This window comes from Sander vitreus, chromosome 1 (genome assembly GCF_031162955.1).
Source record: "Sander vitreus isolate 19-12246 chromosome 1, sanVit1, whole genome shotgun sequence".
Lineage (NCBI taxonomy): Eukaryota > Metazoa > Chordata > Actinopteri > Perciformes > Percidae > Sander > Sander vitreus.
Window position 1 is genome coordinate 3,801,938 of NC_135855.1, and position 15,794 is coordinate 3,817,731.

Genomic DNA, 15,794 nt, shown 5'->3' on the forward strand with positions numbered 1-15,794 from the left:
GGTTCATGCTAATGTCAAGCCATTACACGGGAAACGCGTTCATTCCAATTAGAATAATTAAGCTATGATTTAGGAGTATTCATTTAATTTAATAACATATTTGTTTGACCAATAACAACGTCCCATTTATGATTAAAAGTTGTCACACAAAAATCAAATGTTCAATTCCAGACCAAACATCTGAACTCATACTACATGACCTCTTTCCCCATTGAAGATCTTCCAGGGCCTCCTCTGCGTTTTCTACAACCTCGGGGATGCGGACTACAACCTAACCCTACCCACCTATCGCCTCGACAACGGTGAATGGCATGAGGTCTTCCTGGATCGGCATGACAACGAGATGATACTGCGACTGGACGGTGGCGGAGGCCAGCGGGAGATCACAGGGTCGCGAGGCCGAAGCCGAGAAATCATCATCGACCCCACAGTGGTGATGCTGGGGAACACCTTCCCCTCTGGAACCAACAAGAGCTTCCAGGGTAGGCGGTAGCACCACATACAGCCCATAACAATATATGTGAGTGGTTATCAGAGTTAAGGCCTTTATACACCGGTGGCGTTTTTTTTCCTTCATTTTTGTCAACTTTTTGGCTTTTTCTCTTTCCTTTATTATGTTATATATCTTTTTTTGTGCACGTTATAGGTTTACAAAGTGAAAAAGCCCAAAGGGACTTACCATCTCCAACAGAAAACACTGTTCACAAACTGCTCCAAACTGCTCTGTTGTAGTCCAGCCTTTACTTTCTCCACTTTGTAACACGTTATAATGCTCGCCTAGCTGCTAGCACGCCCTCATACTCTGCTTCTGACTGGCTAGTAGTCCTAGTTAGGTACTGCTCATGTGCGACTCCCATCAAAGATGGAACAGAAGTGTGATGCCTCACTCTGTAGCTAAAACAGAGAGCTCAACAAACAGGGTGAAAAGAGGAGAAGCAGCAATGTGCAGCACAACAAAAATATGGTGTTTTTTTGAAAATTAAACCATGTAAACCTGTTCTAATATAACCTCTAATTACCATTATGAACCTGAAAATGAGCATAATATGAGCACTTTAAGAGGCAATAAAGCAATGTGATCTTTTTTCAAAACAATGTTGATTTTTCTTAGCTTCGCACCGTGAAATAAAGGCACCGACCAATAAAGCAACAACATGGAGGCATGTTATCTGGGCCGTCCAAGCAAGGACCTTTACTCCCTTGACATAGGCAGCGCATACCAGATCGACTCCTTCTGTTCTTACCTTTCACAATAAAAGTCCTAGACTGCGTAACTGTTTCTCAGTTATAATTATTATTATTATTAATATTCCCAGGTCGTCAGTTTCACTCTGTGCATCAGAAAAGACCTTCCAGACATCAGGTGTTAAGAACAGCAAATGAAGAAATGAAGGTTTTCTTGAATTGGATTTACTGTACTGTGAATCCCAAAACTCTTTGGTCTTCACTTTGCATTTACACTTTGGAGCTGTCAGGTTCACTTGCATGGGAGCAGCGGGAGCAGCCAGAGGCTGAAAGACAACTTGTCAAATGGACAATAAGTTATGTATTTTCAATGTGCCATATCACAAAATAATACCAATTCCGGCAACCACTTGGGCAGGTGCTGACATTTCTAACAAAACCTTGTCAATCAGGACTTTCAGGGAGTCTGATTTACCAGATGTGGACAGCTGCTGCCTGACTATTCTGGCATCCTGTGTCCTTCTGCTCTCCCTTTGGTTTCTATGTGTTGCCACTTTCTAAGACCACATCTCTATGAGTCACAACTGTTAAATATGTCCAGATATTTTCGATCAATCATTCATGAAAACATTTGGTAACACTTTACTTGAAGGTATCGACATAATCGTGACATGACACTGTCATAACTATGACATGACACTGTCATGAACGTGTCATAAATGTTATAAACAAGTCATGAACGTTTATGACTTCTCCCATTATCATTCTTTTTTTGTCATGACAAGTTGACATTGTTTGGGTAGTTTTGATTATGACAAGATGACATTAATCAAAGTGACATTACCAGAAGTTGTCTTGGTCATGACAAGTTGACATTAAATTAGTTTGGGATGTCTTTGTAATGACACCTTGACATAATGTCATCTTGTTTAATGTCAAGTTGTCTTAATAAGGACACTCCAAAGAAATTGAATGTCAAGTTGTCATGACAAATACATCTTCTGGTAGTGCCATCCTGGTTAATGTCAAGTTGTCATTACAAAGACATCCCAAACAAATTTAATGTTGATACCTTCAAGTAAAGTGTTGCATTTCATCCTCTCTCTCTTAAAGAAATAAAATGAAGACAAAAACACTTGAGGAAAGAAAAAAGATAATTTTTGGGACTTTTTGCCGTCAATTGATAGGACAGCTGTAGGCAGGAAAGGGGGGGGGAGAGAGGGAGGACGGCATGCAGCAAAGGGGCACGGGTTGGAATCGAACCTCGGCCACTGGGGTAAGGACTGAGCCTTGATACATGGGTTAGACGCTCAACAAGCTACCAGGGCGCCCTGGAAAAAAAATGTAATCATGCCTTTGGCAAGCACAGGCAAAAGAAAAGAAGCTGAAAAAGTGTGAAGGGCCAATGATTATTGAGACTGCAAACAGCAGAACAGGAAAGGCTGATCTCTACTTGGAGTTCAAACACCTGTCTGGAGTCACAGCCAGTTTTGAACGTGTATAATCAACAGGAAAGCCAAGCTATAAACTACACTGCTTCAAGACTCTACTCATACACTTTGGATAGGAACATCTATGCAGCACCTGGTTGTTACTGGGCAGTTTGACCCAGGTTTTCTTCCAGCTGGTCAGCAAAATGTTATCCTAAATACTGGTAATGGTTGAAATGGAAATGAAATGAGACCAATGAGACTTGAGTTTTTTTTAAGATACACAGACATGGCAAAGCATTTCAACTGTGTTTTCTCTCGATAGACAATTAGATAAGCAAAGGGGATGACACAAAGAGAACCCAAATTGCTGGGGCATTTTATTCCTAATGGGTAGATTTGCTGGCGTAAACCATTCCAATAATCGTTTTGTTTGTTCTCATCCTGACACTTTTGAACAGAACAGCACTGTTAGATTTATTTTTCAAATGTAATTTGCAGCCAGGGTCATGATGTGGGTCTGGCTTGTCAGGCTACCCTTTCAGTGCAGAACTGACTGATTATACAATCTGTCTGTGTGTGATTATACAATGATATAAACCATCCAATCATCATCCAGGCTGTATCATACATACACGTGTGTGTGTGTATGTGTGTGTGTGTGTGTGTGTGTGTGTGTGTGTGTGTGTGTGTGTGTGTGTGTGTGTGTGTGTGTGTGTGTGTGTGTGTGTGTGTGTGTGTGTTTAGGAGAAAGAGATAATGTGATGTGTTTGATGTGTCACAGGGTAAAGTGAAAGGGAAAATAGGTTGTGTGTCGTTCGGGGCATGTGAGACAGTTTAACAAGTATTCATCCTGAAAAGTGCTACCAGAAATAAGTCCTTTTATCTATTCATACGCACTTTTTTTCAAGGGAGAACTAGGACATTGTATGTGTTAATGAATGATTGATATGTATCATGGCTAATGCACCCAAATGCATCTTCATTGTTAGCTGAGATGATGGGCGTCCCCACAGTTGGGTGAATGGGGAGGCTAGGGAGTGAGGAGCTCTGTGTGTGTGTGTGTGTGTGTGTGTGTGTGTTTAACTATATTTGTGGGGTCCAAAAACCAGGAATACAGTATACTTGTGGGGTCCGGACAGCTTTGTGGGGCCAAAATGCTGGATCCCACAACTTCAAAGGGCTGTTTGAGGGTTAAGACTTGGTTTTAGTTTTAGGGTTATAATTAGGTTCTGGTTAGGGTGAGGGTAAGGGTTAAGGTTAGGTATTTAGTTGGGATGGTTAAGGTTAGGGTAAGGGGCTAGGGAATGCATTATGTCAATGACGGGTCCCCACAAAGATAGTGAAACGCACTGTGTGTGTGTGTGTGTGTGTGTGTGTGTGTGTGTGTGTGTGTGTGCCGTGCGTGCGTGCGTGATGTTAGTATAAAAGTGTTTTTTAAAACATGTGGGTGCCTTGTTGTGATAAATTTGCACTCGTACCTTGTACCTTGTACAATATCGTTTTAAATACACCAGCGCACAAGTTTCTCTGTCCTCTTACCCATTTTTGTTAGCCTGACGTCGTCATACTCAGATTCTAGTCAGAATATGAGTCTGATACCGCTCCGTTGTCCAACCGAACCAGGAAAGAAAATGCCTCTGCACTCATTGGATGGACCTACAACCAATCAGAGCAACGGACAGACCTACAACCAATCAGAGCAACGGAGACAGACGTCACAGAAGCTGCAAGTCAAAGGCAGGCTTCGACAGAGCAAAGGCAGAGGCAGCAGTTTCCGTGTCGTGCGGACTGGTGTGGCAATGTGATCGCTGTTCTCTGTTCCTCTTTAAAAATGAATGCGCTGTCAATATCTTCTATAACAGACACGATGGCAGCCATCTTAGTTGTAAACAAATTCAACCCAAGCGCTCTTTGGTGACGTGGTTGATTACGTTAGTTGATCATCTGTCCATCATCGTATAAAGCCCGCCCTGACAATTTGATTGGTCCAAACAGCTCTGGTTCGAGCATAGTTGCTCCACAAAGGATCAAGTCCAGACCGAACTTCCCGACCTCAAATGTTGTGGGCGGGGCTAAGTTCGCCTGGCATCCAGGCTACATTTTTGTGCTGAACAATAATCAAAAGATCATGCATTATGCCTCTGAATAACAATTATTTATGATATTCAGTGGTTAAGAATCATTTTAGGCTCTTGTTTATAACTCTTGGTTGGGGTTTGGTTAAGTTTGGGTAGAAAAAGGACTTGGTTGGCTGAAAGTAAGTACTTTCGGGGAACATTGCGGTATGGGTAAAATAAGTATGGTTGTGGTCATGCTTGAAAAAACCGCAATGTTGACTGTCAGTCTGAAACAGGAAACAAACAGTGATCTCCTGTGTTAACGTCTTATATGTTGGTGAGCCATCCAAACCACTGCTTGTCTTTTTGGGTTTTGTGATAAAAATGGTACAAAGTTCACACTGATTGGTGGTGTGTTCTGTGGGTCAGGCTATAAATGACTGCCAGTCTGAAAGAATGAATTTACCAAACAAACGGATTTGGCTTATTTGAGGTTAGTGAGCGAGTCATAATTTTCAGTATTCTGTTATTCATTTGTTGCTCCAACCCCAGTCTAAGAGAGACAGACAGAGAGAGAAGCGGGACTTACGTGTGCACATATAAACCCAAATATTGGCAGATACAGTCAAAAGATTCAGACAGAAAAAGAGTTCCTGTTAGGGTACATAGAAACTACACACTAGAAAAAGGTAAGACACTCTATGATAATAGAGAAAGAAAGTGGTCACGACTATTGAGAGATGCAGACATAGAGCGAGTGAGAGAGAGAGAGAGAGAGAGAGAGAGAGAGAGAGAGAGTTGTGCCTCAGGCAGTAAAAGACAATGCATGTGTTTATTAAATGGACTTTAAAAGCATTTCCCTTCAAAAGAGGCAGACGTGATAGATGGTGGTAGGGAAAGTGAATATGTGTGTGTGTGTGTGTGTGTGTGTGTGTGTGTGTGTGTGTGTGTGTGTGCATGCACGCTTGTCTGTGTGTGTTTACTTGTGTTTTACCTTTGTGAACATCTCTTTTCCAGTAGTGGCGGAGGGGAAATGAGATGTTAACTGAATACACCAACTTAGTAATTAAGCGACATGAACATAATCCACCAGAAAAGTGCACTGAGTTTAGCTATAATGGTTATCGAAGACATTTAAACATTACCTGGGTAAAACTCAGAAACTCTGCTCTACAGTAAGAGAACCGACCTAAAAAGCACGTTGTTATGTTGAGTTGGATTTCAGTTGAATGTATACAAGTATCGATTAAAACATTCACATTCAACAGGCAGTAATGTGTCAAAGGCACTCCCCACTAATTGTAGTCGCGCCCGGCTGTGCCGAGCTTGGCCGCACTGTGGGGACATTGAGTGATGACGTCAGAGCCTAGACACTCTTCACTGAAAATTAGGCCCTATGTTCCCACATTTCTAAGACATTTTTAAAATTAGGTATTGTGTTTCTACATTTCCCTTCAATTTAAGCCCTATGCTTCCACAAGACTTTTTAGGGTTAGGGTTAGGGGTTAGGGGGATAAAATCTGATACAAATTTATGAAAACGCAAATGTAGGAACATAGGGCCTCATTTTGGAAAAAAAATGGCCGGTTAGTGTTTCTCAAAGCCCAAGATGACGTCCTCAAATGTCTCATTTTATCCAGAACTTAAAACTATTCAGATGACTGTCACAGAGGCGTAAAGACACTAGAAAATATTCACTTTCAAGAAGCTGGAATCAGAGAATATTGAAAACTGATTAATCAATTAATCTTTGCAGCTCTACTCTTCACCTTTGTTTTCTCTTTCTAATGAGTCTGGCTTAGCTTGGGGGTTTGTTTAAAATTTGTCTGATTGTCTGACGGCTCGTTCTTCAATGCCACCATGTTCCCAGATATCAGAAATGACTTTGTTGAGCAGTAAGTGTCGTTATATTAAGTGATGGAAACGATAGCCAAACCTATGGAAATAAGATCCAAATTGTAATTAACTAGAAGTATCCCTTAACTACAACTAGGATCCAGACCCATTGGGGTTTGTTCCAAGCGAAAGGGTTTTGCCCTTATTTGCAATGTTTTCTATTAACTGTGTCCAGCATTTTGCAAACAGGCTTTCAAATATGTTTACACCCCATTGGTAAGTGTCTCAGGAGTGTAACCCAGCAAAGCAGTGACTTGTGTAAACAGCACAGCTATCAGTGTACCATGGAGCGCATTGTACAATATCTAACATGTATGCAAATCTTTGCCTTCAGAGATTTCCTCCAACAGTGTAAGTGGCATTTAACAATTCTGCAATACACACCTCATTAGTGTTTTCCCTAGGGTTGTGGAAATATGTGCACATATTTGGAGGAGGTTTTAGAAACCAAAAAAGAAAATGCTACATTTTTCAATAAAAGAAATATGCAATGTCACATACCATTACTATATCTGTCTAAATGTTGTAAAAGCAAGAGCAGATAATGAATAAACTCACTCAAAAAGCTTAAAGACAAAACTTGCTAAAGAAGTCCACTGGGGACCAACCACAATCATTAGATCTGAGAAAAGTCAGTTTTGATGCTCACATTGATTTTGCATTCATGCATGCATTGCTGAGCCCTATTGTGGTAGGGAAAACCCTCCCTTAACACAAAACAATCAATGGAACACGCGGTGGATTTCAGTAATGGCCAAATGAAGCTTTGTGAAGCATTTTCTTTATTTTCTGAGCCCACTAGATGGCGCTCTCTGTTCAACAAAGGGTTAAAACTGAATTTCCATTCCTTGAGTCTTTCTTTTTGAATAAACAGTGCCATATAGTGGGCTCAGAAAATAAAGAGAATACTTCACGAAGCTTCATGAGGCTTCATTTCGCCATCACTAGTGGATTTATGCTGCTCTTAAGTGCTAGAACTGGAGCCAATGGCTCACCAGGTTCATGAGATACAACTCTAATTTAACTGTGTGTCTGTAGAGTTGAATGTGACAACAGTGTGTTTTTTGTTCCACTAAACTCTGTTCCATTTTTCTCCCTACAGGCTGCATGAGGGACATACGCCTCAATGGTCGTTACATGCCATTGGACAGCCTGCCGCGAGATGGCGTTTCCCAGGTCAGCATACAAGGCCTCTCTCTTGGGTGCTCGTCTGACTCCTGTAAAAGGAACCAATGTAGTCCCCCCTTCACCTGTGTTGACCTGTGGAGAGTGCACGAATGCAGGTATGCACACACACACACACACACACACACACACAAACAAACACACACACACACACACACACACACACACACACACACACAAACACAAACACAAGCACACACACCATATGTAACCGCCAGTGTTGGGGAAGTTACTTTTAAAAAGTAGTGTCTGCTCATTACTCGTTACTTCTTAAAAAAAGTCTGTTACTTTACTCAGTTACCCCCTATAGAAAGTAACTTTTTACGTTACTCTTTACTTTTACATTACTTTTAAAAGCAGGAGTCTCTGGCAGAGACTGAAGTTAATTATACAAAGCTATCTTTGACCATAAAGCCAATCTCTGTGAGGAGAGAATCCAGTCTGCAGTGGAGTTCAGACACTTCACTGATAAACCAGAGTGACGGCTGATTCATTATGAACGAAGTCCTGCACGGTTAAATGCACATCAGCAGGTCATCGGCGTTACACGGTGTTAGTGTATACTATGTAATGTCTGGATCAACTTGTACGGTCGGCGCAGCCACGATGGTCCGTGCATTGTCGTAGCAACCCGTTCTCATTCGAACTCATAAAATAAGGACGTTTGGACAGTGGCTGTCAGCGTCTGATGCGACGAAAAAGGCGTCTTTCAGCGTGTTTGTGTAACGCACCGGGGAGAGCAGCAGTTAGGATTTAGCGAATAGTATGTACAGTGGGGCAAAAAAGTATTTAGTTAGCCACCAATAGTGCAAGTTCTCCCACTTAAAATGATGAGAAAGGCCTGTAATTTTCATCATAGAAACACTTCAACTATGAGAGAAAAAATGAGAAAAAAAAATCCAATCACATTGTAGGATTTTTAATGAATTTATTTGCAAATTCCTCTGGAAAATAAGTATTTGGTTACCTACAAACAAGCAAGATTTCTGGCAGACCTGTAACTTCTTCTTTAAGAGGCTCTTCTGTCCTCCACTCGTTACCTGTATTAATGGCACCTGTTTGAACTTGTTATCAGTATAAAAGACACCTGTCCACAACCTCAAACAGTCACACTCCAAACTCCACTATGGCCAAGACCAAAGAGCTGTCAAAGGACACCAGAAACAAAATTGTAGACGTGCACCAGGCTGGGAAGACTGAATCTGCAATAGGTAAGCAGCTTGGTGTGAAGAAATCAACTGTGGGAGAAATTATAAGAAAATGAAAGACATACAAGACCACTAATAATCTCCCTCGATCCGGGGCTCCACGCAAGACCTCACCCCGTGGGGTCAAAATGATCACAAGAACGGTGAGCAAAAATCCCAGAACCACTCGGGGGGGACCAAAGTAACAAAGTAACAAAGGCTACCATCCGTAACACACTATGCCGCCAGGAACTCAAATCCTGCAGTGCCAGACGTGTCCCCCTGCTTAAGCCAGTACATGTCCAGGCCCGTCTGGAGTTTGCTAGAGAGCATTTGGATGATGAGAATGTCATATGGTCAGATGAAACCAAAATAGAACTTTTTGGTAAAAACTCAACTCGTCGTGTTCGGAGGGGAAAGAATGCTGAGTTGCATCCAAAGAACACCATACCTACTGTGAAGCATGGGGGTGGAAACATCATGCTTAGGGGCTGATCCGTGTAAAGGAAAGAATGAATATCCTCTTCTGCATCAATTTGTTTTTGTCTGTCTTTGTAAGTCCCTCAACTTTATAGAAGTGCAATAGTTGCACTGCAGTACATCTTTAAAGACATTTCAGTTGATTACTGATCGTGTCAGCGGCTCAGAGGAATGTGACTGTGGTGGTCCCAAAGTGTTAAAAGAATCACTCTGGATTAAAGATGGATACAGATCACATATTGACTGTACTTGTAATTATGCCTCAACATTTCAACAGCATTCTTTCTGACCTTGGTGTACCGTTTTTTGCAGGACGTTTCAGGACTGTGGATGTTAGTGTAAATACGTAGCCTGAATTAACTTGTCTTCATTGTCCCTCGCTGCTCGGTTTTTTGATTAAAAACCTCTCCAAGTGCCAACCTGGTTGAAGGCCATCACAAAATGGTGTGTTCATTTTGTTTTTGTTTTAAATTGCTTTCTGCTAAGTAAACTGGTTTAGCCTCTTAGTCATGGACAGCGTGTCACGTGAACTCAGATCAGCTCTGTGCCGCGCCCCCCTCAGCCTGCCTGGCAGAGGAGAAATACTGTGGAGCTGCTTCAAAGTCCGCCCTGCAGTGCTGCGTATGACATCACCTTTTCATTTTGCCTGGCCTCTGCACACATTTATTATTTATTTTTTTTAAAGATAATTTTTTGGGCTTTTCCGCCTTTAATGGACAGGACAGCTAGGTGAGAAAGGGGAGAGGGAGGGGGAAAGACATGCAGGAAATTGTCACAGGTCGAACCCTGGACCTCTGCGTCGAGGCATAAGCCTCTCAGTATGCTGCTCTACCCACTGAGCCAACCCGGCTACGCCTCGGCACACATCTGCGGGTGAAACAGTCGCAGCACAATTGTTCCAAATAAACTCCAAATGCACCAAATAATTAGTATGCACCCCTTAATAACATTAAAATAGAAATTCAATGCGTGGATGTACACCAGGGAGGCTTAGTTGTTCCAGGCTGCGTTGGTGTGCATATTAGATTAGATTAGATTAGATTAGACTTTATTGATACCAAATTGGGAAATATTAGTGGTACAGCAGCACAACTATAAGACACAGCACACATACAGAATAATAAAAAGGATCAAATACAAGAACAACTATTCAAAAATAAAGATGGAAAATAAAAAGGAAAGAATGTACAAACGTATATAACTTATTATTGGTGGGAGGATGAAATGCAAACCAGGAAGTCCAATTTAAAGGCTTGTCAAACAAAATGACACGGTGGGGGAAGTTATACTCTTTAAGGAACGATTGTTCAGCTCTGGCACGTAGTCTTCGAGCGAAGCATGATTGGCACGTTGACAGGTTGACTTGCTGGCTGACACTAGACTACACTGCAGCAAAACAAAAAGTTGAGCCAGGATCTTTTAACACAAAAAAGTGTGAAAAACGAACAAAAACGTCAAAAAAACGTAACCCCCCCCCCGACAAAAACATCGGAAAAAGCGACAAAAACATCGGAAAAAGCGACAAAAAACGTCAGGTAAAGTGAGAAAAAGTTTGACCCAGAAAAACACAACACAAGGGTTAAAAACAAATGTATTTCGCTACGTTTATGCCTCGCATCCACACTACTCCGGCGTTTCCGGGGGTTGCTTTGTAGTCTGGCCGGGCACAAACGGAGGCCTTTGGAAATGATGACCCACGTCGGCCATTCTTATCGGTGAGGGTATGATTGCATTCCTTTCAGTAACAGTTCCACCTCGTCGTCGGTCCAGGCTAATCAATCCCTGCTCTTACTTTTCACCATTGTTGTTCTTTATCCAATGTATTTCCTGTATTTTACTTATAGATCGATGATTTTCTACCGTGGAGTATCGTCCGACAATCTGCTTCCTGTTTACACCGGCACACGCATGCCCAGTTTATGCGAGTGGTCATGTGATATTTGTTGTCAGACGTGTTAATATGGACGGAGATTAGTTCTGCCACTGGAGCTTAAACTCTTGTATGGACGGAAATCGTTTTTTAACTCAAAATACCGCTTAAAAATGAAAACGTATTAATGCATATGCAGCCTCAGTTTAAACATGGCCTTTAGAGAGACTTCTAAAACTTAAATCCCCATAAGAGCCAGTGTGTTCAGCTACAGCCATGTCTCCCTTTAAAAAGGCAATGAATAAGGCAGTGAGCCCCATCTGCTCAGTTATTAAGCTAAACGCCTAACGTGTCGGAGGTGAAAAATAAATGATTTCCCCAGCACTCTTACCCAGATGGGATTCACACTTTTGCGTGATCAACATTTCACGTCCACTTCTGTATGCCTTTCTGTATGAGGGTTATTTGTTTGTCAGCAGGAAATGGGAAATGTCGTGCGTTGAAAAGTCGCAGCAAACTAACAACCCTCTCCTGTGGCACAGACTGAATCAAACGCTGAGTGCTCTTAGCCACATGCACTAATATCAGCATTTTTTTTCTGCAATTGGAAACATCAGCCTCCATTCAGTCTTTGCAGTCTTGCTTTTAATCTTGCCTTTACCTTTTTTCACTCCTCTGATCCGCTCACCCGCATCATCCATCCACCTACTTATTTTCTTCTCTTTCTTTACAATAGCTCTCACTCTAGCTCTCTGCCCCTCCATTTATTGGTTTGTATGGCTCCCAGCTTGCTCGCTCCTGCTCAGTTTTTTCAACCCATGTACCACTGTACCACACACACGCACACACACACACACACACACACACACACACACACACACACACTTATGTCCCCCATTCCCACCCTGCTTGCTTGTTCACCTTGTTCTCTTGCCACCACTTGACCTGAACCTTGGAAGATGATTTGAGAGTAGTAAGTGTTGGCAGCGAGTCCTCCAAGCCCAGTGTTTGATACCTGATTACTCTGGGGGGGCCACACTCAAGTAGTCGAATAATAACATACACTGTAGTGCGGTCAATTCTTCTCTACAGGGCTCAAATAAACACAACACACTAAGTTTGTCAGTGTTTGATTTTTATTTTAAAAAGCACAATATGGCCTTCAATTATCCCTCTCCTGAACAGCAGTCCAGTCATAGTTTAGCAACCATAACTTTATTTTATTAAATCTTAAAGTGGTTTGCATGGGCCTGTAATCAAAGCAACAATCATATATTTAAAACTCAGGGCCCATTGAGGGAGATCTACAGAATCATATATTGAATCAATAGAGTTTGGAGGGTGGTGTCGTGTTTTTAGCCTTTCTAAAACCAACAACACAGCAAAAGCGTGCTCTCTGACTACCTACAGTAGTAACCAGTGTTCCATTGACACCATGGCTTTTATGGTGGCCCTATTTTCTGGGTGTGGGAGGGTACTGTACACATGCACACGTGTACATGAATGCGTCAGCCTACATGCAGAACTATACTGATACAATTCAGTTCATACGGAGAATATTTTGCTTGAGACAACAAAGAAACAGAAAACGTATTCACTGTTGCAATGTGTTTTTAATTGCTCTCAGCTGAGAAACAATAAAAATGCCAACGCACTGTGGACATGCTTTTTTTGACATGGTTTGCGTTACTTTGTTAAACGGACCAGACCAAGGCTGCTAATCGTGACAATTCTCAACCCACAGCCTCAAAATGTTGGTCTTACGGAAAACATAGCATAAGAGACAACAGTGCATAGCGTTTCCAACAGCTTCTCTAAACACAACACCCATTGCTCGCTGCACAGTAAAACATTTTGGAGGTAACATCACAATGCAAATACACCATCTCTACTGTATGAGGGTGCGTTGAGTGCACATGGATGGCCACAGCTAGAATAGACAGCGTCCTGTTCGTGAGACACAAATTATCAGAAATTGCCCATCTAGGTTAAGATAAGACACGCGAAAAAAATAAATAAATAAATAAAAGATAAGACACTGATTTCCATCACGGCTAATGACAGACAAGGATAAGAGAGAAATCACAGAGAAAAGAGAAGCACTGTTGTCGAGTTGACTGACAGGCGTCCTGTGTTCAACACCTACACAGAATCTATGGTGAAACGCTGCCAAAGCAATCAGTAAAACCTTAAAATAACACTCCAAACACACATATTCCCTGCATATATTTTGACTTAACGTGGAATTATATGATTACCACTACTTACATTGATGCTGCATGAATACTTTTGTACCTAAATATCTGTCTGTGTGCAGCAGGGACAGTTAGATTTGCTATGCGTCACGTTAACATTGCATGCATACAAACATACACACCAAAATACAAGTGGTGCATATGCCAGTCCCTCCAGAAAAACGCGATTATGCAATCTCATAATTCAATGCATAATCAGCCAAAGTCTGCATATTTATGCGGGGGGCGCATTTTTTCAAATACGCTGCACTTTCGCCGCATAAATTGACGATTCCTGCGCAAAATATGCGGGGCTTGCATGATTTCATAATTAATAATTCATAATTTTTCGTTGCAAAAAAGTCTTTCTTAGCAGAAAGTTGAAAAATGTTGCGTTTACTTCACACAAGAGCAGCCATTTTCCCCTGTTGCCATGGGAACGTTATGAAGTGACGTAATTACGCGACGTGAACGTCATCAAAAAGCTGCAAACCCCGCCATGAATTCATTTTTAAGAAAACGTGCCGCATAATCAAGGATGTTTGCCCGCAACAATCACAAAAAAACTAATCTAAAAACTATCTATCATAGCATTATACAATAAATACCAACATGTTCTAGTGCAAAAAGTGTTTTCCCCCCTTCATTGTACCTGAAAGAACCTTTATTTATTTATGTGTTCACAGCTGCTTGCATTTATGAATTGGATATTTCGTCACCATCCATGTGTGGCTTATGTGTGGGTATGGATAGCAGCAGGCAGCTGTTTTCAGTGGATAAAACCACTGTGCACCGCCTGCCCAGTACTTAGCAGCAGACTAGTCTATCCTTGAATTTCCACTTCTGGGATTGCTTCGGATATCACTCGTTTAGGCCGGATAGCCGTTGCCTTGGGCTTCCTTTGTGTGGGCATTTTAAACTCTGATCGATTTATGAGGACTATGGGTCTCTCAGATCTCTGCAGGGTGGAGAAGGGTCTGGCAGTGGAGGAAGGTCTGGCAAAGCGAGACTAGCAGCAGATAGACAAAGTTAGCAAGTAGCGTGTGAACATAGTTGAGTAGTTAGCAGCTAAAGAGAGTTGGCAGAGTCAAACATAGAGCTGAGTGGATTTCAATTTGTTGTTTGGCCAGAAACACAACGCCAAGTCAATTCTAAAATGGCTGCTGGATGTGTACACAGGTAACTGTTTGCTTACACATTTGCCATAACGAGTGGTGGAATGTAACTAAGTCCATTTACTCAAGTACTGCACTTAATTACAAATTTGACGTACTTGTAATTCACTTGAGTCTTTTCTTCTCATGCCACTTTCTGCTCTACATTTCAGAGAGAAATATTGTATTTTTTACTCCACTACATTAATCCGACAGCTTTAGTTACTAGTTACTTTACAAATTAAGATGTTTGCAGACAAAACGCATGTAGTTTATAAAATATGGTGTTTTATTATAAATTAAACTAGCCTACAAGTCCAGCTGACATGATGAGACCACCAAACACTTAGTTTATTGACAGAACTTTTTCCAGTTTCTACATTGAGTACTTTTACTTTTAATACATTAAGTACATTTTCCTGATGATACTGATGATGGCCAAAAAAAAAAAAAAATAAACCTTTCAGTGTTTTAACACGGTGTAGTAAGTTCATGTTTTGTTACTTTATTATATGTTTTCATATATTTTACATTTTTGCTGACCCTATTTCCAACACATGTGGTACAGCAGAGTGTTTAGAATGTATTTTTTTTTTTTCTGAAACCTGAAATACCACATATGGACCGCAAATATTGAGATTGATCAACTTGGGGTGCTTGCTGCTTTTGCAAAGGACAACATAAGACAAGTTGAAAAAAAACTCAACCTTCTCGTTTTCAGAAATACACATCTAGTAAAGCCATATTACACTACAGACTTGTCAATAATTAGAAAAAAAATGCCCAAACAAGACAGACCCTTACAGCATCCAAAACCTCCAAAATGTCTCTAATGTAATGTATGTAATAAGGAACTTAGTTGCATATGAACATGATTCATAGGGGACTGAGTTTGGCAGATGATACAGTAAGGTAACCCTTTAGTATTTTGTCTGGATTAGTTTTACGGTGGAAGAGGAACAGTTATGAGGTAAATTAGAGTCACATTTTGAATTTAATGTGGCTGTTTCATAATAAAGTTGAGTCAATATTTATAAGCTTGAGGAAATCTCCTGAGACCAGAGGCAAGACTCATCTCTGATGTCATCAAAATGTACAGCCAGGGAGCTGCTC

General features: G+C 41.2%; 1 protein-coding gene across 1 annotated transcript in view; it reads left to right on the forward strand.

The window, feature by feature from the left end:
- Positions 1–15,794, forward strand: part of LOC144521905 (neural-cadherin) — a 340,271-nt gene that overhangs the window by 302,736 nt on the left and 21,741 nt on the right. The window contains exons 33-34 of the mRNA XM_078256568.1: positions 218–482; positions 7,674–7,854. Of these exons, the coding sequence (XP_078112694.1) occupies positions 218–482; positions 7,674–7,854 (446 nt within the window). The remainder of the gene's footprint in view (positions 1–217; positions 483–7,673; positions 7,855–15,794) is intronic.